At 32.5% G+C, this 25,370-nt stretch overlaps 1 protein-coding gene across 1 annotated transcript; it reads left to right on the top strand.

Moving 5' to 3' along the window:
* The first annotated feature begins 428 nt into the window (after positions 1–428).
* LOC148627403 (solute carrier family 60 member 1-like) lies at positions 429–25,115 on the top strand. The gene is made up of 11 exons (XM_088572502.1): positions 429–1,174; positions 10,796–10,994; positions 12,904–13,089; positions 16,431–16,554; positions 17,570–17,655; positions 18,198–18,290; positions 19,510–19,590; positions 19,883–20,030; positions 20,739–20,809; positions 21,228–21,345; positions 24,301–25,115. Exons 1-11 carry the CDS (start codon positions 843–845, stop codon positions 24,456–24,458), a joined length of 1,596 nt encoding a protein of 531 aa, XP_088428628.1. The 5' UTR covers positions 429–842; the 3' UTR covers positions 24,459–25,115.
* Positions 25,116–25,370: the final 255 nt, after the last annotated feature.

Genomic DNA, 25,370 nt, shown 5'->3' with positions numbered 1-25,370 from the left:
TATGTACACGAAGTTCAAAGACACTGAACGCCATAACACTTAGGTAACCTAAGTAAAGCTACATTATATAAATGTCCTTTCGGTTTGGCAAACAGATATTTGCATCAACTATCCTCTTGATATAAAAGTTTCCCATAGATATTCATTTCCAGCTACTTAAACTGATAATACGAAACAAAAACAATTCAAACAAAACAAAGTTCTTATTTTACCTATTTACAATCCATAAGCTTTAAAACGTGTTTTGAACTCCTACATTTTATAGCTTCGGTTTAAAATCCATGTAAATTAAATATGTATACATGTATATGTATATAATATATTCAACCCAACAGCGCGTATTCGAGTAAAGAATTTCTGCAAAAAGGTGATAGAAAAAAAATCATTAAATATATAACGCTCATATTAATCCGATTTATGAAAAGGATGTAACTTATCCCTAGGATTTATAATTAATATCTAAATCGAGCTATCAGTAAACGAAGGGGTATGCTTGTTTCTTTTCCAGTGTTATCCGTTTACCTGTCATAATCCGGAGAAACCGGCGTCCGCATTGGTTGATCGATCCATTGGAGTTGAATGCCTGTAAACAGCATCTGGCTAATTCATTGTCATTTTGTTCAGTGTAACATGTGGTGAACGGGAGTTTGTTAAGTGGCTGAGAAGTATGATAGATATTATATGATACAAAAGGCTTGTATTAAGAAGAAAACCGGAGGTGCGTGTGGCTGAAGATGGGATGTGAATTATACTGCGGAGGGGTTATCAGGTGGTACCAAATAGTAACAATAAGAAATTTGTAAATTAAAATAAATTGTTTGTAGACTAATTAAAATTGCAAAATGGTTGAAAAAACAGACATGAAGGACCCAATGGCAGACAAAAACGAGGAGGATATTGAAAACAAACAAATGGAATTTCCTGTAAACCCAGCAGACAGTTTACCAGCGGAAAGAGTAAATTTTATCAAACTTTTCAAGGAAAATTGGATTTCTATAATGACAGACTGCTTAACTTTTGGAAGTTTTGGAATGGGGGTTGCATTCTTAGGGCCTACACTATTTGATTTAGGGTGCCAAACAAGATCGGACCTTAAAGACATGAACTGGGTAATTTTCGCACAACTTGTGATGACTTTAGTTGGTTCAATTTCTGCAGGATGTTTAGCAAAGAGGTAAGTTTTTAAATTACTTACCCATTATAATTTTTTGCTGCATTTCACTTTAACGTTCATTTTTGTATGCAGTAATCTTACGTGTACGGCATTTTCAATTCATTTAAATGGGTATTATATAAGTGGTTTATTTTTTTATTTGAACATTTTTTTTTGTATTATATATCGCGCATTTCCTTTCGCTTATTGCTTTATGATGCCGTTTGTGATATACGTTCCCATCCAATGCCGGAGATTGTACAAATTAAGCCTTCCATTAAATACCAATATAAATACACGCACCTAGCACTTTACTTTCGTCCTAGCTATATTTAGATTTGTATTTAATGTAACTAGCAACTTGTGTGTTCATAAGGCATGTAAACTGTTTCAATAGACATCCATTCAAATATTTGAAAAGGTGCATCGTACAGTGGTAGCTAAATTAAAGAACGCAATGTTTGTTTTTTATTTGATGCAGTAAAAATATTTAAATAGAATATTACGTTTTTTGGTATTACCTTCTAGAAATTTAAAGCGCACGTGATTAATGATACTAAGCTTAAATTTCAAACATTTTTTTGGTATTTTGCAATGGTTGAAGAAAATATAAGAAATCACAAGAGCGTTTCAAACTCACTTCAAAGACTATGATGTTTCATAACAGATATACAACCAATTGACTAAGGTCTTAAAGTGTCAAACAAATTCTTGTCAATATTTGAAACAAGTGGTGGCAAGAAACACTGTTTTATTAAGTGGTCAATAGTTTTGACTATCTCTTGAAGTTTCTATTCTACCCATATGCGATTAGTACTGTACACCTACTTGTCAAAAATCGAGAAATTTGATTTTATTCATGTAAACGATACCTTTACATGAATTTTCAAACGTTACATAAAGTAAACTTGATGTGATATAACTGCTTAAAATTTTCCACAAAAAAGGTTTCAAAATTTGAGATTTTCTGCAACTGCTTTTGCATTTACAAGATCATCTACATTTAATTTGTAAATTTATATTTACAGTATGCTTTTAAAAACGATATATTTTTTTATTTGGATAGATAATTGTAATTATATATCTACAATACTAATGTCTTACTAAACATTCTCCTTGACATTCAGTTCTATGCTGGACCTCTCCCAGGTCCTTCTTACAAAAAGGAGTGACCGCCTCACTCATTTCCACCTTTGTTCCAACAATTCAGGCCGTTTTACTTGCCAAAGTACTCTGAAGGCCTTGAAATTGAAAACGGCGAGACAACGAGTTAAGACTGCAATTCTTGGTAGAGACGATGTCATTCATTAATTGTAAAGCTACATCCAATTCCTAAACACGGGAAGGTTCTGGGTTGGAAATAATCATTTCATTTTCACACGACAAATTACATTACTTTTTTGTAAATTATGCCAAAAGAGAAACGACCCCAAACACAATTATCTGAAGAGTATTCTGAAAAGTGTTAATGAGGTACTTAAGGAAATAACGCAGAGAAAAGTATTAACAAAAACTATATATTCAAAAGGAAACATTGAACAAAATCAGAAAAAAATATAACCATTGAACGTAGAACACCAAATCCTTTAACTGTACATAGTTTATGCATCAAATTTTTATGGCAAATTCTTTTTCTTTTGATAATTCTAAAATTGATATAGCTTTTTTCCTTAATTCCACATTCAGTTGACAAGTAAAGCGAAGCTGCTTTTTGCCAGAATTGAAAGTTACTGTTGGTCCATATGAATAGCAAAAAGGCATTTATATGTATTTCTGTCATTTCATAGATGTAATTTTAATTTGAAGAAACGAGTTGATTTCGTTCCTTTTCTGTACTGTTTTGTTATGTTTCATAGTTTACTGTTGTACAATTGAAGATTCTACCCATGATCCTCCCGTAACATAGTATGTTACACATAAATAGAAAACATGTAAGTGTATAAAACACAAATTAAATGTTTTAATTGCCTATATCTTATGGAACTAAAAAATACCAATTAGTCAGCAACATCTGCTCATTAAACTTTCCAGAGTCCTCGTATTCAGTATAAAACCGGAACTACTTTCAATTATACCATGGCGCAAATGAAATGTTACTCTGTGGCACAAATGCAGATGCTGATTTTCTAATAATGGCACAAACCGTTTATCTTACTAATGATCTCCCGTGTATATAAATACATGTAGTGCAAGTTAGTGGATTATAAAGGAAGAATCGTATCAAAAGAGTGCTCTTAAAAGAACCAAGCAAAAGATATACGCATACCCGAATCATTTGAGACAAACGAGCGCTCAAGAGACAATATGTAACGTATAAGGCGCAAAACATAAAATGCGCCATGATGTTATTCACGGCGCATTCCTTTAGCATAATGATATACATTTTTAAACTCTTAGATTTTTATTGATTTTCCCCATTTTTGATTTGGAGGTACTTATATACATGTAGACGTAGTCTATATTATTCTAGTTTTGTGTATATACAAAAATTACACTGTACTATTTTAGGAAGCCTCTGTAATACTTTCTTTCCTTGCTTAATATTAATTCAGTCCCAATTATAAATCAAATTTGATAAATTCATATGTCAATAGTTTACAAAAATGTCATGATGGGATGAAGTTGATTCTAATATTAGTTTATAATAACCTCAAATTGAATCCGAGGAAAAGACTACCAAGCCATTAAATTGCCGTATGATTGTAATAATTAGTAGCCAATAAATATGGAAATATCAAACCGTTTCCTGCCATTGGTTGTTCGCCCATATGCCACCAGCTGGATAGACAATTGTCCGTCATTAATATTTATTTTTCGAAAATTTTATACTGTATTCAATTAATTGCTCATGGAATCAGTTTGATTAGACAAGTAAGCGAAATGGACACGTGGAACTGGTACACTGACGGAAACCGAGGTGCAGTTATGTACTATAATATTGATATGTTTAAAAGGCGCATTGGAAGATTAATAGTAACACAAAGATGAATCTACCAATCAAGACCAAAGAACATAATCATTCTAAACTCTCTTTGCGTAGACCCGCGTTTCAGACAGAGCCATGCTCCCCCAAATATTGGAAATCTTACGCACAGCACAGCAAAGAATCAATTTAATGAAGAAGATGAGAACAGTAATTCTTAATTATTTTAAAACAATGAAAAAAAATCTTGTTGTTTATTTCATTGTATGTTTTGGACTGAGGATGTGATATGGGCACATCTTTGTTTTCTTAGTCAAACTGTAGACGTACGAAATGTACGAGCTAGATAATGAATAATAACCGGTATTAAACTTATTGACTAGTAAATCACCTTAAATCATTTCCTGGAAGATTAAGTTTCATATTACATCGGATGAATTTTCTGGGTGAGTTTGACTAATCCCTTTTCAGTTTAATTAAATAAATCTGGATAAAAATCCTACAGGGTATTGTCTATCATATTGTAAGATTTGCCGTTCTACATGCTTCAGCTTCATCGATATTCATTTCAGAAAATTGTCAACAAGGTTATAATTATCAAAACTAAATAGAACAGCGGAATATCTCTGTTGATTTCAATTATTTTCATAGCGGAATTCTTTAATTTAATCAGATAGGATAAAATGCTCAATATAATTTTTTTTTGACATAAAGTGTTAATTCTATTTCATCAAGTTTGGCTATACGCCTTATACTGCAAATTTGCTTAAATAATTTATCTGCCGTGTTCCTCATTTTCCTACTGGCGGAACTCCCTATACGACAGCTATTTTTGATTTTAAATAATTTAAGACCGATTCCTAAATAGCCCGTCATATCTCTAATGTTGTTGTTCAATAATTTAGACTGCGTATTGATGGAACGAATTTATTTAGAGCAGAATTGAGTAATCTGGAGGCACTTCTTTAAAGAGGTTTTCGGGTAGGGGATTCAAGCCTTGACAGTTTATGATACCCTACTGCAATGGTTGAGAAAAAGGCGATACATCTGCAAGCAAATCGGATTGGCAATTAGTATAAAGGCAAATTTTGGTAGGTGCATGCAATGGCATGTAGAGAAGCTCAATAATTGATATAAATCGTTTCCTTCTTTTCACTCTGAAAGTTTTTTTTTTTTTTTAAAGTTATACATCATCAATCATCCAAATACACTATTACAAGCTTGCGACGGATGAAATTCACGTAGTTGGATGGAATGAGAATATTTTTTTCAAAAGAGACATCCGCGTAATTAATTATAAATTCCGATAGTTTCATAATATGACAGTAAATCGTTCGGAATATGATTTGTAGTATAAAATTGTTTTATGTTTTGAATCGAAATATTTAGAATTTTTAATGATAAAGATTGATCACTTTGCGTCTCTTTTCATAAACCCTTAAAGGTACAATTCAAAAGCGATTGGAAACACACAAAAAAAAACAAACAAACGAACAAACGAACCTTCATCTATGAGTGATGTAATCAAATTGAAAAAGAACACATGTATTGATCAAAAGATGATAATACAACATGTAAACAGCTGTCTCTTTAATAACACTTCTATACAGATGTCCCTAACATAGCATAAATGAGTCCCTTTAATTTGTCGTGTATATCAAGCTCTCTTTTGGATGTGGGGTGTAATAAATGCAACAGCCAGGCAGACAGATCGGCTAAGGTATTAAGTTAATATACCAAGTATTTTAGCGAAATTTCACTTTGTGACATTAATTAGTATGCGGTTGTCGCGTGGAAAAACGGAAATTGATATATTCTAAAGTATATGCCTAAGTTATTTGTGCTGAAGTCGTGGCTATACGAACGAATGAAAGTGATTAAAAATTCCCTTTCTGTACCTCAAAAGCGTCGAGAATTCGCTATTACACCAAGTGCAGCTTTCCCTGCATATAGTATGCATTATAAACACATAAAGACGAGATTATCTTATAAAACGTATAGTAGAGCGTAAAATTTGCATTGTTGATAATTTGTTCCGTATGAAGACAATCAAGATAGTTTTTATTTAAGGAATGGTAGGTCAAGTGATATTACATATGCACACAACAATGAAATATAAACAAACAAAAAAAACTAATTATTTTGTGACTCGAAACTCTAGTATTATGCAAATAGATCAATTGAGTGTAAATAATGTACATGCAATAAATGTTGGTATTAGAAGTTCATTGAACAGAAAAACAAGGGATTTGCATAAAATGCACATATGAATGTGTTATGTGAGGAGATATAAGGTATTTATAAAGTTTTGTTATTTTCGTATTTGAAAAAAAAATTGCGAAGACACTCTGTTTTGAATGGTCCTTATCGTTTCTCAATTTACAGCGACAAATTCCTGAAGCTAAATGTATAAATTTGACAATTAAAGAAACATTATTTTATTGAAACTGACATTATCAGTCGCAAAGTACTTTTGTAGTTATTTTTATTTTTATTTTTATTTATTTTTGAAGGGGGGCGTTTTGCAAAATACAAAAGTCGGAACCGATATGTAGAAATGACAGAAATAAATTTGATTTTAATATATAATACAATGATTCAGGTATACTGATGTACCTAACAAATCCCCTTTTAAAGGAATGAGTTATGTAAATCAAAAATCGGTCTTATATTACTTGCACAACCCGGATGTACAAAAAAAACCTTTCCAAACTGTATGACAGAGTAACCAAGGGAACCAAGGTTATAGCGGTAATCAAAAGAATGTAATCCAGGGACAAAGACCAGACATGGAAAACAGACATGCACAACAAAGAACATAAAGTAACTAAAATAACACATACAAATTAACAGAAGTAAATGAGCAACTCGGACTGCAAGTATGATTTTTATTCCTTATAGCGTATTTGTTTTCTTTGTCTATTGCAACATTCTTTCCATCCCTGCTCGTAGAGTTTTTTATTCCTTAACAAAGACATAGGTTTTTGCCAGAGTTCGCAGAAACAATAACGCATGCCTCATGTGTATCTCACTACAAATTTCTAAAAGATAAGCATTGAAGCAGAATGTTTCAATTGTATACCAATCTGAACTACGTCATCACTTCATAACCTTGGTTCCCTAGATTACTCTTTCAAGACGATTGCTACCGCCATTGTGATTTTGTCAACCAATATTGCGTACATATTTTCTACAATGAAGGCTGATTTACGAATGGTTTCACCATTTCGAATTTCTCCAGACATGCAATGAGGTATCTATGGAAAGGAAGAGGAAGCTATGGCTTACCGTTTCGCTGTATTTTGTCCATGTAGAGTTCTTTTTCTTCTTTTTTCTTTGGAGCACAGTATACTCATATCCTTTAGCGTTCATGTGTATTATTGTTAAACCTCTATTTTATTCGTTTCTCTTGAATTTTGATACCCCATTAGCGTGATAATTGTTACATAGATATACTGTATTGCAAAATCTAAACGTGTTTTTTTTCCATTGAAATCTGCGAGACAGAACATTAAAGATTAAAAAAAGTTAGAAATTATCTATTAACCTGCTGTATTTTTCTCAAACTGGCGCATTTCCTGCACGCACCAGGTGTCATCGACAGTAGCGTGCTATTATAAAAAGCGAAGTAATTATAATGTTCAAACGAATTTATAGCCCATTGCGACGAAAAGTATCGATACGAAGTCTAATACCACAATACTTATTAATTTTTAATTCGGTCAGACAGATAAACTATAACATGATGTTATATCGATTTTTTTGAAAAGGTAAACAGTAAAGAAAACGAAATCAATGGATAGTAGACGTGTTTGTTTCTTTAACAGGCTGAGAAAACAAAAACATGTATGAAAATTCCGGAGCTTATAACTGTAATGTAAATTAATGCTACATACATTTCAGTTTGTAAAAGTTCGGACGGGGACGGACGCTTGTGGGATTGGATATATATTGATCTTTCAAATGGTCCCGGAATACGATCTAATACAGTGGTATAAAGCCCGGTGGTTTTTTATTAAACTCCTTTGTTTTTTTTCCTGAAAAAATAAAACTGAATCATGTTCTTTTAGGAAGTGAAGCACACACATTGCACTTTAATCATGTTTATAGTGAAAATAAAGACAAATTACATTCACGTTCGGTTATGCTACCCATTTTTTTTAACTTGTATATATCGGTATAATCATTTTTATGACGTGACGCGTTTCATCTCAGTGAATTAAGTGCGACTAGCGGATTCCTCCGAGGATCGCTACCTAAAACAATTCTTAATTGCAAATGACGATGCGCATCCACAAAATTGCATATACTTACATTACTGTCAGGGAAGTGTTACATATACAAATCACAATTGATTGATTTTTTTCTTGAAAAAAGAAACCAACATTTTTTAAACACTGCGATATATTAAAAACCACGGAAATATTATATTTTGGTTGATAGAAATTGTACTCTGACATTTCATATCACTTTTTAAAAAGTTAGCATTCTAGTTTTTGATTGAAAAGTTTTGACTTTTGTTCTCTTACCTCCAAGAAGGCATGGCTATGGAATTTTGCTTCAGAGAGAACCCAGGTCTGTTCATTACAGAATATCACTTTTGAAACAGAATGATTATTGACATTGTTTTCTTTCCTTTCTCTGAAAAGCAAAACCGACAGTTTGTTATGCAGTTGCAATCAAATTTGAAATGATTGATTTGTCAATAAGTTAGAAGTTTCACTGAACTACCTCGAAATGTTTGATTAATGTTCTTGAAACCATTTCAACAAATTTGATTATTTGGAAATGTTAGTTTAGAATCACTCCATACGGTATCATCTTTAGTTTCAAGTTGCTCATTTACTTTTGTTACTATGTATGTATTATGTTGGTTGTTTTGTGTTATTTGTTGTGTTTGTCTGTTTTCCATGTCTGGTCTTATCCCTGGATTACATTCTTTTGATTTCCGCCAGAATCTTGGCTCCCTTGATTACTCTATAGTAATATTATTTTTTAATCAAAAGATGGAGATATAATTTAGTTCAAGGAGTGCTTTTGTAATGCTTTATAATTTTTTTTATTGATACAGTTTTATACTGCATGTAAACAAGTGTGAATTTTTTTTAAACAGAATCAAATCTTTTTACAATTAAGTACACGTATATTCCATCATTAAAAAAACACTTTAACACATACTATGTGTATTTTTTAAATTCAGTTCGTCTTTGAGTTTTAGGATGTGTTCATTTACAATTTTAGAATTCATTAAACGTAGCCTTAAAACTTCGCTAAATGTATCGTTCTACACGTCATTCATAACAAAAGCGCTAACACATGTCAAGTATGAGAAAATGTCTGAAAACTTCTATTTTTACAAACAACACTAACATTTAAACACATTTGAAACAAATAATAATAAATCAATTTTTGCTTTATTTGTATAGTAGCGAATAAAGCAATTAAGCTCCGCCCACCATCGTGACGTCACAAATCAATAACTTTGTCAAAAGTGAAAGTAGGTCACAGAAGAATTTTCTTCACATCAGAAAAACATGTTAAATGACGGAAATTGTTGTTTAATTTTAAATATTTATGTTATGTTTATAACTCGTTTAAAAGTAAAAGTAACAATTTACAATATTTCGTCAAATAATGTCCATCTCACAGAACTACTTTTTGTCGCGGGTTTTCAATGAACGGCAAATGCTTAGGAGCCCACGACAGGTTCCTACTTTTGAATTAAGTACTATGAACAACACAAAACCATCAAAATTTACTTATTGCGGGATAAACACAATATTAGTGTATTACAAAAAAATATAGAAAGTATTTGTATTCAGCTCGGAAGGGGAGTAACTGTTCGACAGAGCCTCGCAGTTACTTCCCCTTCCTTAGCCTTATTCAAATACTTTCTACATTTTTCTGTAATACACTAATATTGTATATGTATCTATCCGAGACTCCTATATCACCCTAAGGTGGTATGGGTCGGGCGTTAATACCGCATGTGATACAGATGTTCATTATATTATATATTTTAACTTGACTTCAAGTATGGTGCGTGAAGGGATGTGATATAGGGTATGCGATAAAGGTCTAGGGGTGTGATATAGGGTATGTGATATAGGTTTAGGGGTGTGAAATAAGGTATGTGGTATAGGTTTAGAGGTTTGATATAGGGTATGCGATATAGGTCTAGGGTGTGATATAGGGTATGCGATATAGGTCTAGAGTGTGATATAGGGTATGTGATATAGGTCTAGATGTGTGATATAGGTCTAGGGGTGTGATATAGGGTATGCAATAAAGGTCAAGAGGTGTAATATAGGGTATGCGATATAGGTCTAGGGGTGTAATAGAGGGTATGTGGTATACGAGTCTCCGGTTGAAACAGCGTGTGATACTGATTTTGACATGTAATAATCAGTATATAATGTATACATGAAAACGGTTTATTTTAATCTAAATATATGATATAATAATATTTTGTAGCAAGAAGCATTTAACAGAGTTTCGGGGATGTATTAAATGAATTATTACTTTAAGTTGAATTCTAAATATTTACCTGTAATAGTGGAGCATTCAAATTCGACCTTTAGGCAACATTTAGCTGAACTTTTACTGTGGTCATCATGGTCATTAAGTTTATAAATCGAGCAAATTTACTTTGAAAAATCCAATTAAATGTTTTTTAAATTGTTTTCTCCATTGTTCAACGGTCGTCTCTATTTTTCTAGAGCTGTTCCAGTATATGTTTTACTATTGATCGGTATGGTTGGACTGCCATTGTTCATGTACCTGGTACCGTCCTGTACAGTATTTGCCTGGCTATTGATAGATTTATTACTAATGGGATGGTGCATGGGATGCATAGACTGTGTTGCTAATTTAAGAATGATCCAAAGATTTGGGACAAATGTCACGCCATTTTTACAGGTTAGTATAATGCAAAATATGCACATCAACGTAAAACGGTGTAAGTAAATATTAGGCAATGCTACAACGTTCATATCTAATCTGGTTCCTTGGTCAATATCATAAGCGACCCCAGATCGCTAAAACTATAGACTCAGATCACCAGCAATGGATATGCACAAAATATGAGTAAATTGCCGCTTATGAAATGAAATTATCTAAATTAACTTAATTATTGTGCATTTGTATAGAAAGATGATATAGGTAGTTTGAAGAAGACAAATATCTTTTCAACGCATTTTTTTAAATTCGAATATAAAAACCGAATAAAAGTAAATAAAATTACGTCATATTCGCTTAGCCAATCAAAAGACAGAAGTTGTCGGTGGTGACCCGGGGTTATATTTGAAAGATACTTGTGGAACGAAAATATTACCCGGTCTTCCAGGTTAGGTTTATATCTCGCTTCTTTCATTGTTGATAAAACAATAAAATAGAAATATGGAGATAATGTTCATAAGATAAGTACATGACAACGTCTACTACCAGTATTGTGCAGCACAATTATTTGATGTGACTTAGAGGTACATGTACTAAGAAAAGTTAAACTATTAAACAAATAAATCGGCCGTCCCTTATCGATGTTTATATTTACATGCGCTATTCCCTGGTAGACTAAATGTTATACTTTTATATGTTGGACTAACTTGTATTCAGCCTATACATACGCATAGCATGGGTTATGCTTCAAATATGAGATAGTAGGTTAACTAAATAATAAGTTTTTATCATTAAAGTGCTCCTCGGTTTTGATCTGTTTTATGAACGCAAACTATGAGGGGGACCATTGATTTTTAGTTCAAGACTATACGTGTACTAATTAGTACATGTAATTATTTGATATATTGTTTTTACCTATGCCAGGTACATGGTAGTTCTCTTTTGTTTTTAGAACGAAATGGGCTTTTTTTTTAATGAAAAGTAATTTTATAAGGACTCTCGGAGAAACTAAAACAGTAAAGAAAATACAAGCAACAAGCTTACGAAACAGAACAATGATAGGATAATTGTTTGGAAAGCATAAGTAACCCAAATATAGGCAATTGATTATCTTATTTCTTAGATAGGTTTTCTTCATACTTAATTGCTTTTTCAACATTAATTTTAAATTTTGTGATCGGCGGATTGATATTCGCATTATATGTTTTGGAAAAAGTCCGAAAGAGAATTAACAGTTGTGAAATACCGAAGTTATGTATATGTACAAAAAAAAGAAAAACTTATACGGTAAAAAACCAAAACAATTTGACATAACTCCAATAGTTTCAAAATGAATTAAGTTAATGAATAGAATTTATTTTGCTTAGTCGACATTTACGTTAATCAACGTGAAGTGAACTACTAAAACACCCCTGTCAAAGCTATAATACTATAATTTGTTGTCATTTACTCGCCACCAGTCTGTGATTGACTCACGCTGACCATTGAGTGGTAAGAATGGGTGGAAATAAACTTGGTTGTTCGTTGATTTGACATAACTCCGATAAATGTTATGACTTAAAGAGAAATCCATGCACTGAATATCAACTTTGCGTCAGTTCTATGGATCTCTCATGTCCCAAGATGATTCTTCAGTTAAGGGCAATTAGCGTTTCTATATCTTGATATTTCTGTAGAAGGAAAGTAATCTGTAATGCTGTCTAGAAGACATATAAACAGATAATTGAGTGATAGAAATATTCTTTATAGGTATTAGATTGTATCCTGTCACTTCAGTTTGATTTCGGAAGTGGGTTGTCAAAACCAAGACATAAAACGTTTTACGTACTAGTAGAAAGAGCAAATAAAATATATATATATAAAAAAACAATGGAAGGTTTTATATAAGATTCACGTGTGATGTAAGTTATCCATTGCCATTTTATTTTAGGCCATGCACTTTTTCTATGGGTTAGGTGCTTTTTTAAGTCCTATGATTGCTGCCCCATTTCTGATAAATATAGACTGTACGCCTTTAGTAGATGGGAAGACTACTTCAACATCACAGTTACGGATTACAAGAGCACAGCACTTAAGTCAGGCCAGAACTGCCTTCGTTATCCTGGGAAGTGTTCAGGTATGACTAAGTCTTAAGACTCGCTTCGTAATATATTTACACACTAGTATGATTTTGTGACGATATTCATCCAGGATTGTGCTTATAAGATGCAGTTCTTGAGAATTCGTCAAAGCAATAAGTAATTATGGAATATGTTGTAAGAATAAATTCATGTTATCATATCCCCCCCCAAAAAAAACAAAAAAAAAACATTAGTTTTAACTGAAAGAAACCACGGACCATAAGAAGCTACGATTCAGTCTTAAGTAGGAAGCATGTAGCAGATGTACTGGTCATATTAATGAATTTTAATTTGTGTGTTTGTTTGTTTTTTGGTGTTTAACGCCCGAGCAGCAATATTTCAGCTATATTCAGGCGATGAACATGAAGTGGATGATAAAGTGAACATGAAATGATGGAATGAAAAATGGGATGGGACACAAGGAAAATGGGATCGAGATATTTGGAGATGTGGGTAGTGTCGGGCAATTTAGCCTCCTGTGGCGGAGCCCTATGGTTCTACTTCGGGAGAATACCACAGTAGGGTTCTTTAACGTGCGAGGAACGTGGAATCTTTCACAACACGGTGCACCACTATGGTTTGTGATCAGGTTTTTCGTATTATAGCCTGACAACCCCAGCATGTAGCACGCCAAGGGGTATCCCATTCCACCACCTGGGCACACATCCCAGTTGCTCTAGCCCCCGACTAGGGTTCTGAGCACTATTTAGTCGCCTTTTACGACAAGTTTAGCGCTGCTGCAGGCCTATTCTTTTGACAACCGGACCTGCACGGGTGATGAATTTTAGAAACATCTATTTTGTGATACCACATCCTTTGGTATTCGGATGACATTGTCTATCTTTTCATAGTAGGAACATCTCAACCGAAAAGTTGAAATGCACTGATAGATAATTGCAATATTTTCAAAGACTAAATATATGATAACAGAATATGCTTCATTCGAAGCTACAGAAACTTTGTAGCGATGGTGCTCTTTACGATATCACCACTGGCGTATATTTCTGTATTTTACCATGGAACCAAACAAATACTGCATGCTTAGTATAATAACTTTTAATATCACAATGTTATGCCTTATAAAATTTTAATAAGTCTAACTGAGATGTAAACTGCTAACTCCAACCTATTATTCGTTTTAACTCATAAGTGCTTTAACAAAGGCTTGTTCATTTGATGTTTATTATTTATGTGGGATAATATTGTAATTGTAATTGATTTTGAAATCAATAAGTCATAATCCGAATATTTCATGATATATCCATTGTATATTGCATCCTACACAAGCACGGGACAATGCAAATACCTTAGGGAAAAGTAGACTTTTCTGAAGCAAATATAATTAGTCCATAACTTGTTTATTCATTCTGCTGTACAGTGGAAAACGACAATTAACAATAGTAACGATATCTGTTTTATCGATTCCATAAATAGATTTTACAGGTGCGTGTTTTTTTTTCTTGTTGACGTTATTTGTAGTAAGGAAGTAACCCAGGCTTAAAATGCCTTTTTTATTGAAGTAGCAGTCATAAAAAACATACAGTAGAACTTGGAATTCGTGTGCATGTCAAAAACCATCCTTCAAAATAACAGTAACTGACAACATCAAGATCCACACAGCGCCAGACGTTCGTTTTGTCTCTCACCACCTAGAGTGAATTTTAAACGTCTGACGATGTTCGAAGCTTGAGACAACATATCTAGTCTTAATTCATCATCAGTTTTGCAAAGTTGCGCTTTTTAGAAAAAAATATTGTGTATGAAATTGGCACTTTGCAAAACTTACCATTCTTGATTTCGTTGATTAATGAGCGAGGTGAATGCATTTTTTTACACAGTGCATTATCTCTACCCTAGGCAGTATCTGAATTTTATGTAGATTGGTACTTAATTAAATATAACAATTATATATATGTCAAAAGGACAATGGTGACCACACCATTTTAATTAGCACCATTTCATTTAGATGTTTCATATAATGATATCCATGTGTTCAACATTTTACTATCAAGTGTTCGTCGTTATGAATGTTCACAACTGGACAATAACTCTTTAAGAGTAATCAAGGGAACCAAGGTTATAGCGGTAATCAAAAGAATGTAATCAAGGGACAAAGACGAGACATGGAAAACAGACATACAAAACAAAGAACATAAAGGAACTAAAATCATAGATACAAAGTAACAAAAGCAAATGAGCAACTCGGACTCCACTAAAAACTGGGAGCATGGACCAGGTGCACCGGTAGGGTAAGCGTCCTCTGCTTTTCTAGAAACACCCGCCGAGTTGCTCATAAAAAGTCAAGTCCGGGGTAGACAAACGAGGAAAGGCAATCTATGACCCGCTGAATAAATCAGTTTCCATAACGATCCACGAGTTCATGATGACGACCATAAAATTCTGTAGTGATGACTTCAATCTTGTAGCAACATAACCCTGTTCCAGAAGCCTATTTGTTAGAGTTCTAGCGCGATACAAAAAGTCTGCTTAGTTTCGGCAAGCCCTGGCATAACGTATGAGTTGTGATATGAGCACTCCATACGCAGGAGCCGAAGGGATGTTGCCACAGATGAAAGGAAAGTTGACAATTCTGAATGAAAAGTCATCACGTTTGTCGTAAAGTTTGGTCAGTAGTTTTCCTTTACCATCGATTTCTAAGTGTAGGTCAAAATATGAGGCTGACTTCACAGTGTCTGTAGTATCCTTTATCTCAAGTTCTTTTTGGGTAGATGCGATGTATCAAATCCACGAAATTAGGATTATTCAAAGATAATACGTCATCTATATAGCGGAAACTGAGATTGAAGGATCTAGCCAAACGATATTCTTTCTTTCTGATCAAATCAGCTATAAAGTCAGCCTCATAAGAGTGAAGAAATAGGTCAGCAAGTAAAGGAGCACAATTTGTTCCCATTGGAATGCCGACCGTTTGTTGAAAAACACGTCCACCACACTGGAAAAATATGTTGTCGATTAAAAATTCCAGCATTTTGTAAACATCTTCCTCTGTATATTTGGAAGATAATATGGAATTATTTCTTACAAAGTATGAGGAATCTCTACCAAGAACTATATATTTGTATCTAGGTGTACCATCTATTTTGGAAAAATAACGATGTATAATGATTTAAAGACTATTTATAATATCCTGCACCTTGTAAACATAGCACTTAAAAGTGAATTTCTTTAAAACTATTTAATGTAACATATTAGGAGGACTATGATTAGTTCCTGAATTTTTCCAATTTTTGATCACATTTATCATTATGGTGGTTTTAGTTGTGGTGCATGTGACTTTATAGAAGATGAATGTCATTATTTTTTTTCTATTTTCCAGCTTTTGATCACATTTATAGTTGTGGTGGTAGTAACTTTAGAGAAGATGAATATCATAAAGACAGGTGCTGATGTATCACAGTCAACGAGCCATTACTCGCTTCACTCTGCCGCTTCTGAAAAGGGTATTTTTTTTTTAAATGAACTAAATACAGAGAAACAAAAAACCGTTTACAGTTTCATAAGTAGCAGTCTATTAAAAGCAGACAGAAAGTGATTCATGTATATAAAAAACCCACGGAATTCAGTTTTTTTCTTGTTCAGAAACAGTTACTGATCACATACTTTTTCATTTGGCTGTTGCGATTTTGAGATAAAAACATATATAGATTGTACATGAAATTGGCACTTTGCAAGAGTTGTCGTTCTTGATTTGGTATGATTTGGTTGATTTTTGTGGAAGATAAATGTATGCATTTCTAAAAAGTGCATATCTGAATACAGAAATGATTATTATTATGTGAATGTATAGCATATGTGAAGTGAAAAAAAATCGCTTAATCATTAGAAGTGTCTAAATTTTATGTGGACTGGCACTTAAATTATCAACAACAAAAAAACAAAAACAAAAAAAAACGAAATAAAACAAAACAAAAAAAAATGGTGGAAGTAATAGAAAATAAGTTAAAAGTTGACATAAATCTAAAAAGAAATAATAAGAGAAAAAAAAACAGAATTACTAAAAATACAGACGCCTATTCATAGATATTTTAAATCAGTCGCCAGAATATTTGTGTATACTGGGAGAAAATGTCATCTTTAATACATAGTAAATTAACTTTAAATTGATTTCCTTCCAAATCGTCCTTTATCAATATGACTAAATTTTTCTTTGGTGCAATATATGCATTAATTTGTGAAAATCAAAGATATACATAATCCAATCTTATATTTGAAAAAAAAATATCGTGTGAAGTGTAAATTAGATTTTTATTGAGAATAAATGTAAGCAATAATTTTAATAATGAAAGAAAGACTAATCAAGGGAACCAAGATTCGAGAGGACAACAAAAGAATATATTCGAAGGATAAAGACTAGACAATGGAAACAGACACAGGCAGTACAAAACATGATATAACCAAAATAACAAATACAAAGAAACAATTTGGAGCTTCATAGTTTCTTCCTGTTCTTTTCAGACGACAGAGGAGGAGTCAGTTTAAAGCACATTATTATTGTTACTGTTCTGACGTCATCTTCATTGTTTATCTATGATGGAATACAGGTGTTCAGTTTATGTTATATAACCCCCCCTCCCCCCCTCCACACACACACTTATATACGAGAAAAGTCGACGATACTTAAAACACATGCATGTTACATCACACCCCACTTACATCATACGAGAATTTAGTGAACATGACAAAAAAGGTACTGGATATATTTCCTTTTCAAAAACAAATTTAAAAAAAATACAATGCAACAGTATGTTTTTGATTAGACTTCAGTCCACAAAACATATAGTATGGAAAGTCAAAATTGATGAGGTAAAAATTTGAAAAGCAAAAATGGCAAAAACTCATTTTGATTCTTAAATGTCAGTGTTTTTAAGAATCAGGCAGCGGGTGAAACATGATATGGAAACCCCACCATTTTTAAAGTTTAATTTGACTATTTGCACCATCAGAACCAATGGAAATAAAAAAAGATTTTCTACATAATTTTAATATTAGAATATTAGTATAATCACTCCATATCCATAGTTTTGGACATGAATGACCACGATTGGAGTGCATTTTTATATGAGGACTATTTCATATTTTTCAGTCGTCATTTGGAGATTACATTTATTCCTATGCTGAAAAGAGCAATATAGGATTGAAAAGAGAAGAAGGAGCATTCCTAAATGCTTGTTTCTGGGTATGAGTAAACTGATAATATTAAATATTATTGCAAAAATTATTATTAAGAGGCTGTCCATCTAAAAATCAGGCAGATCTTATAATATGGGTTTACGTGGCAACAGGTAAATTATATCCCGCTGAATGTTATGTAGCAATGCAATGCATTTACTATAACATGTATGTATATCAAATAGGACAGTTTGTTTTAAATCGACAATGGATGGCTCTGAAAATGCATTTAAAGTTTCCTAACAATGCAACCAAACCTTGCTCAAATGAAAGAGTTGTCTTTTTTTCTTCAATGAATTTCAATGTTTTCCTCTTTAACCATTGAAGTTTATCAAAAAACGAGAAAGGATGCATTTGTAATATGAAATGGGTGTTTTTTGGGGTTTTTTTTTTTTGAAAACAGAATTTGTCTTGTGCCACCCATTGCCTGGTTTTTGCATTGACACCTCTTAAAAAGAAAAATGTGCATTGCTGTAGTAATATACAAAAAGAGTATTATTTCACACATACGAACACAAGATATGTAATTAAAGATATTACTTCAAATGGTACAATATTTTGTTTGACACTGCTACGTTGAACATAAAATTACATCTGAAAAAAATGTTTTAACAAAGCTTCTAATTGGTTGTGAATCTATATCGAAAGTTTTGTTTTTAAATTTAATTACTACTTTAATTTTCAATTTCTTTTCATTCTGTTGGAAAAACAATAATTTTCTTACTTTTTAATTTATTTAAACTATTTGATTTAATCTACTATAGTATTTTGAGACTAAGAGTTCCGGTTACTTAACTATGATTTGAATTTATTCTGACAAGTTAAATGCCAGTCATTGTACGAATCAGGCAGTGGGTGAAACACGGTAAGAAGAAAAAAAAAACATTTTCAAAGTTTAATTTGACTATTTGCACCATCAGAATAAAAAAAGAAAGACAAGATTTTCCATGACATTTTGATAAATTGAGTTATGATTTCATTGAATTGCACCGAAAATTAACATTTTAAGGTCTCTCAAAAACCTCAATTTTCTAACAATCTATTGAAAAAAAATCTAGAGATGCAGATATCAAATAATGTTCTTATCAAATAGAGAAGGCATCCTTGAGTGAAATTATATTTTCAAATCGGTGGGGTTTTGACATACATGTCTATGATTGTTCCCATTTTGCCTGATTCTTACAAAAACTTACACTTAATTATATATATAATTGATCTTAATAAAGGGACTCTTTGCGCTAGGACGATTATTCGCTATACCACTTGCCACAAGATTGACTTCACTGTTCATGCTCTCTGTAAATCTGGTAAGTTAGTTTTTGTCTAATGTTATGTATTATGTGTTAGAATGCAAAGCTTACAATATGATACCATATTAACTATTGCCATAAGTGTTAATAACCATGACACTGTTGAGGGCTTATGGTAACTAAAATAATAGTTGTTACTTATTTTAATAACTCATTTTTGTTTTTGGAAAACGTGAAGTTATCCTTGGTTGTGTTATATGGTTTGTTGTAGGAAAAAATGCACGAGTCTTGTCGATAATGTTCAATACAAAAGCATGCAAAGTCATATTAATACCATGTTATATTTCAGAGTGGAGCTCTCATTGGTTCCTTATTAATGCTAATTTTCCACACAGAGAAGAGTGTGGTGTATGTAGGAACATGTCTACTAGGACTGTTCCTTAGTAGTATGTCGCCTACAGTTATAGCTATGGCAGAGCAATTCATTAATGTTAATCGTAAGTTTGCTTTAGAATTTGCTTCAAATTATCCGTCATTCATCTTGAAGAAAGAGTAATCAATGGAACCAAGATTCTAGCGGAATTCAAAGAATGTAATCCAGGGACATGGAAAACAGACAAACACACAACAAAGAACACAAAATAACCAAAATAATACGTACAAAGCAACAAACGCAACTCTTACTCCACTGAAAACTGGGACCATGGACCAGGTGCACCGGTAGGGTAAGTGTGTTCTGTCTGTTTTTCTAGAAATACCCAATGAGCTACTCTTAAAATGTCCAGTCCGGGGTAGACGAAAGAGGAAAGGAAAACTATAATACGTGGAACAAATCGAGTCTCATGGTACAGATGGATATATCGTAACGATCCACGAGGTCATGATGAAAAAATCCTTTGTTTTATTATTTCTCATCTTTCAGTCCTTTATTGTTATGATCGTCAAATATAAACGAATATAAAAAAAAAACAATAACCAAAGTGACAAGCAATTATATTTCTGAACCCGCAAATAAACATATAATGTAATATATACACCATAACCCCTCGTTTGTTTTTTTTAAATCAAAATATAAGAAAACTTAACATTTTAGATAAATAAAACCAACGTAAACAATGACACTTTTACATCAGCTGTTAGGTTGGTTTTGTTGTTTTTACCTTTGTCCTCTGTTAAGTAAACCGGAAGTCGTGTTCACTTTTCAGCCTCCATAACATCCTGTTTGGTAGTCTGTGCTGCTCTAGGAGAAACATTATGCCCGATCATAGTCGGGAATGTAAGTGTAAAAATATATTTACTGTTTGCAAACAATATCTATTTCTTGTCAAATACAAAATCCACTATCATAGATTTGACATATTTTCAATTAGTAATTCTTCACTTATTTCGAAATTTTAAATTCTTATTGTAATGATTGTTTTACCACTTAATAATAAACTTACAAAACACAAAAAATACACTCTGCCTCGAAACAAAACGTTCTTAAGAATCCATTTTTATTATATTCATGTAACAAAATGTAACATGCGCACCTTCCAAGGTTAGGTACATTACGTTCATATGGAATCACTAACTTTTTATTCATTATTTCTTTCTTTGATTGAATAGAGACACTGATATTGTTTTGTCGCACAAATGGCATCACATTTGAACATTGATAAAATTATTAAGTTAAATGTAACGATGTATTTCAGCTATTTGCTCTAATTGGTCCGCCTACATTCCTGACATTCTGTTTGATTTGTACAATAATTGCTGTTATATTGTATATTGCGTTAGTTCTGTTAGGAAGAACAACTACTAAATACAAAGGTAGGTGTAATAATAATCCTTTATTAATGATTATTTTATCTATTATATCTTATATTCAAGATGACGTAAAACGACAATTTTTTTTATAGACGCAATTGATTTTGATAGCATCCTCCATCACAAAAAAAAAACGTCACGAACAAAATCCCTTGGTATTTCAAAGACAAATCAATACCGATTATTTCATATCCTATATTTAATCTATTGCATCCAAAATTTTCAATTATAACAGGACCTCGAGATTGAGAGTTTCAAGGCTAAACCTCCTTATCGGTCTTTCAAAAACTTTCTATTCAAATATAGTCCTTCCGGTCACATTTTAAAGGGAGATTTAAGCAAAATGAAAAAAAAACGAATCTCTCCGCAAGATCATTTATAAATGTCCCGAGTACCATGAAGCACGCACCATAAATTAGAATGATAAGTTTAAAATTTTTATGCATGCTTTTGGAGGACTATGCAAGGAAATGAATAAAACGATAACAGGAAGACACTGATTCACTGTCAGAGTTGTTAAAGGCTGTGAGGTCTTTAAATTTGAAACGTATTTCAGTTGAAAGTTTTCAGTAGGTCAATGAGTGTCAATGCTACATCAGTTTTCAAAGACGCTTTTGTAGCAAAAACATTGTCTGCTATACATTACAAATGTGTTGTACCAGCAGACAAAGCTCAAATCATCTTTGTTTTTGTCTGCAAATCACATTACATCCAATGTTTATTATCAGAGTTAGACGTAGAAAATAATAGCAGTAGTAAGATCTATACTACAACCACACTGTCCAAAAAAATGAGATTGTGGAAAGCCATAAATCTGGACTTTCCTCTTTTGGTCTCTCTACCAAAGACGATGATTGTGATCTATCGTCTATGTACTGGATTCCAAAAATCGACATACAAACAACGCTATTTAGTAGTTACTCTGTAGAGTGAACCATCTAACCGCTCTCAAAACTTTTAAATTCTATACTCACAGCTGTAATAGATGGACTACGGTCCTACCACGACACTTGTTTCCCGTAGTGGTATTAATTCAATGTGGATCCTGAAAAATTCGAAAGATCTTCTGGAAACCCTCAATTCAAGTTTATTATCAGAATATATTATATATTATTTGACTCTTTACACTTCTATTCCCCATACTTAGTTAAAATCCTAGATACAGATATGTAGTACTTGGTAGAGATTCTTCATACTTTGTAAAAAAAAAACTATTCCAAATTATCTTCCAAATATGCCGACGAAGATGTTTTGGAAATTCTGGAATTTTTAATCGACAGCATATTTGTCCAGTCCGTCCGGTTGACGCGTTTTTCAACAACGGTCGGCATTTCTATGGGAACAAATTGTTCTCCTCTACTCGCTGACCTATTCCTTCACTCTTATGAGGCTGACTTTATAGTTGATCTAATCCAAAGGAAGGAACATTGTTTAGGCAGATCATTTGATCTCAATTATCTAATATAGATGACGTATCATCGATAAACAATTCTAGTATTGGGGATTTTATACATTGTATCTACCCAAAAGAACTTGAGATAAAGGATATTACAAACACTATGAAATCAGGCTCATATCTTGACCTACACTAAGATTGTTGGCAAAAGAAAACTATTGATCAAGTATACGACAAATGCGATGACTTTTCATTCTGTATTATCAACTTCCCTTTAATCCTTTCAGCACCTGTGTATGGAGTTTTCATATCACAACTCATATGTTATGCCATAGTTTGCCGTAACTATGCATAATTTTTGTACCGCGTTAGACGTCTTACAATTAGGTTCTCGAACAGGTTTATGTTGCTACAAGATGAAGTCATCATTACAGAAATTTTATGGTCGCTAACTCGTGAATCACTGCGGTGTAACCATCTGCACCATGAGAACCGATTTGTTTAACATGCCATAATTTTCCTTCCCTCTTTTGTCTACCCCGGACTGGACTTTTTATGAGCAGCTCGGTGGGTGTTGCTAAAAGAGCAGAGGGTGCTTACCCTACCGGTTCACCTAGTCCATGCTCACCGTGTTTTTTAGTGGTCTGAGTTGCTCATTTTCTTGTGTTGCTTAATCATAATTTATTGATATTAAGTGAATAACCATGGTATAATTAATCAACCATATCAGATTATCTCTCTTAACATTATGTTTAGTAGTACAATTCTGTGTGATGTTTTCAGTATTCTATCTGCTGGTAAAAATGACGACCATTTTTGGAACGTGCATAGGTTCCTTACCTCACCAAAACTTTTAGATGCAATTTATGAAGTCGCTGCCATTATATCGATGAATCATTGCATTTGACATATTACTATGTGTGTGTACCCACAGCGTTCTTTGCCCATCATTCTGAAATATTTGCTATGTAATACCCCCTTACTTAAAAAAAGAGCAGATTGCACATTAGCAATTGAATACACTAAATTCTTTAGTCCCATTGTAGGAAAGTTCTACTTTTGGAAATTTTCTCATGTATATTAATTGTTATTGAGTGACTGTTGATGTTAGTCATGACTTTTTGAAATAAGTTACGTATGAATGCAAAAATATACATATTTTCCTGTAAACAATACCACTTTGAAGCCTTATGTAAACAAAATCATCTTGAAGTATAATGTGAACAAAGCGAATTTAAGTTTTTATGTCCATAAATTATATTATTCATAGTTATTATGCCTTATTCCTTGTATTGCATATGGTAAAACCTTTGTGTGATGGATTTGGCATCCTATTTCGATAGTTTTGGTTTTGAGTACTTCTTGTATACAATTATTTTTTTTATTAAGATCTTCCTACATAGTGGATTCTTATACTGCTGATGGGAGGTTACTCCTTGAAACACGTGTTCAGCATATCGAAACGAAACTTGCAATATACAAGATTGGTATATTTATATTCCATATTATGTTCAAAGCTGTAAATACAAATCATATAAATATGATTTTTTATTTTTTTCCAGAAAAACCAAAAACGTCGTTTCTTTTTCTATACGAAACCAAGAAGGCCGGTGAAAGCAGTTTGATAAAGCCGTCATCGATAAAATATTATTCTAAAATGCAAGAAGAATCAGAAGAAAATTTGCAGCTTGGTCCAATCAAACAAAAATCAGAGGACTGAATATATTTTGAAGAGGGCATTGACTTTCATATTCAAGCCGAAATGTTAGGACAGGTGCTCAAATTACTACATATATTGTAATTTATTGTAATTGCATTTGTGTATGATTTCAGTAATTCAGGCTTAAAAGTTTATCACTCACAACAAGGTCAAACAACTTATCGTTATACAGTTAATTAAAATAATATTATTTAGAAGATCAGTACTCCTGTAAACATGACTAGGACTATACATCAAACTAATTTGTGTCAATAGTAAATATTTATATATTCGATATAGATTCATCTACTTACATTTTTCTAAATGTGAACTGGTAAACTTTTTATACGTCATTGTTACTATAAATTTCTCAATTTAGTTTAATTATTCCATATTTTACCGATGTCCAATTGAGTAACTTATTGAATATTATATATTGGGTTTTGGCGTTTTTAAGTATTATTCATATCTTAAATATGTACGTTATGAAAATTTGTAAATTTCTAACTAGATTTTTTAACATGGAAGCGGTATGATATGGAAATATAGTGTCTTTCTTGCTTACTTCATGAACAATCTTTGCTGAGCAGTATATTTATTATATTTGTTACACGTGATACTTTTAATATTGTTATTGTTGTCTTTTTCTGTTGATTCATTAAATATTTCTGCATTTGATATTTAATGTTTATTTATAAAAAAAACTTGTTTTCCATCAAAATAAAAATAAAACTGGAAATTCCCAACAACCCCGGCAAACAGGGAATCAATGACAACAGCACCGTATGGCACACAAGATATTTAGAAAAACACAATGATGGTTCCGTCTAAGCGTGTACGTTTATTTATCAAGAGAGTTAATCAACTACTTTGTATAAAACAACTGTTCAAACAACTTTTCATCAAACTTTGTTTCATGAACAATGGGTATTA

The sequence above is a fragment of the Perna viridis genome, chromosome 1 (assembly GCF_037379345.1).
Source record: "Perna viridis isolate PV_CMFRI_1.1 ecotype Kerala chromosome 1, ASM3737934v1, whole genome shotgun sequence".
In the NCBI taxonomy this organism is placed as follows: domain Eukaryota; kingdom Metazoa; phylum Mollusca; class Bivalvia; order Mytilida; family Mytilidae; genus Perna; species Perna viridis.
Note: the sequence above shows the minus strand (reverse complement) of the source record. Positions and strands in the feature narration are given on the sequence as shown.

Excerpts from the sequence above, each read along its gene's own strand:
- LOC148627403 (XM_088572502.1), top strand. The coding sequence starts at position 843 with ATGGTTGAAAAAACAGACATGAAGGACCCAATGGCAGACAAAAACGAG. Across the intron at positions 18,291-19,509 it reads TCCTAAATGCTTGTTTCTGG|GGACTCTTTGCGCTAGGACG; the intron begins GTATGAGTAAAC and ends ATCTTAATAAAG. Across the intron at positions 21,346-24,300 it reads AACAACTACTAAATACAAAG|AAAAACCAAAAACGTCGTTT; the intron begins GTAGGTGTAATA and ends ATTTTTTTCCAG.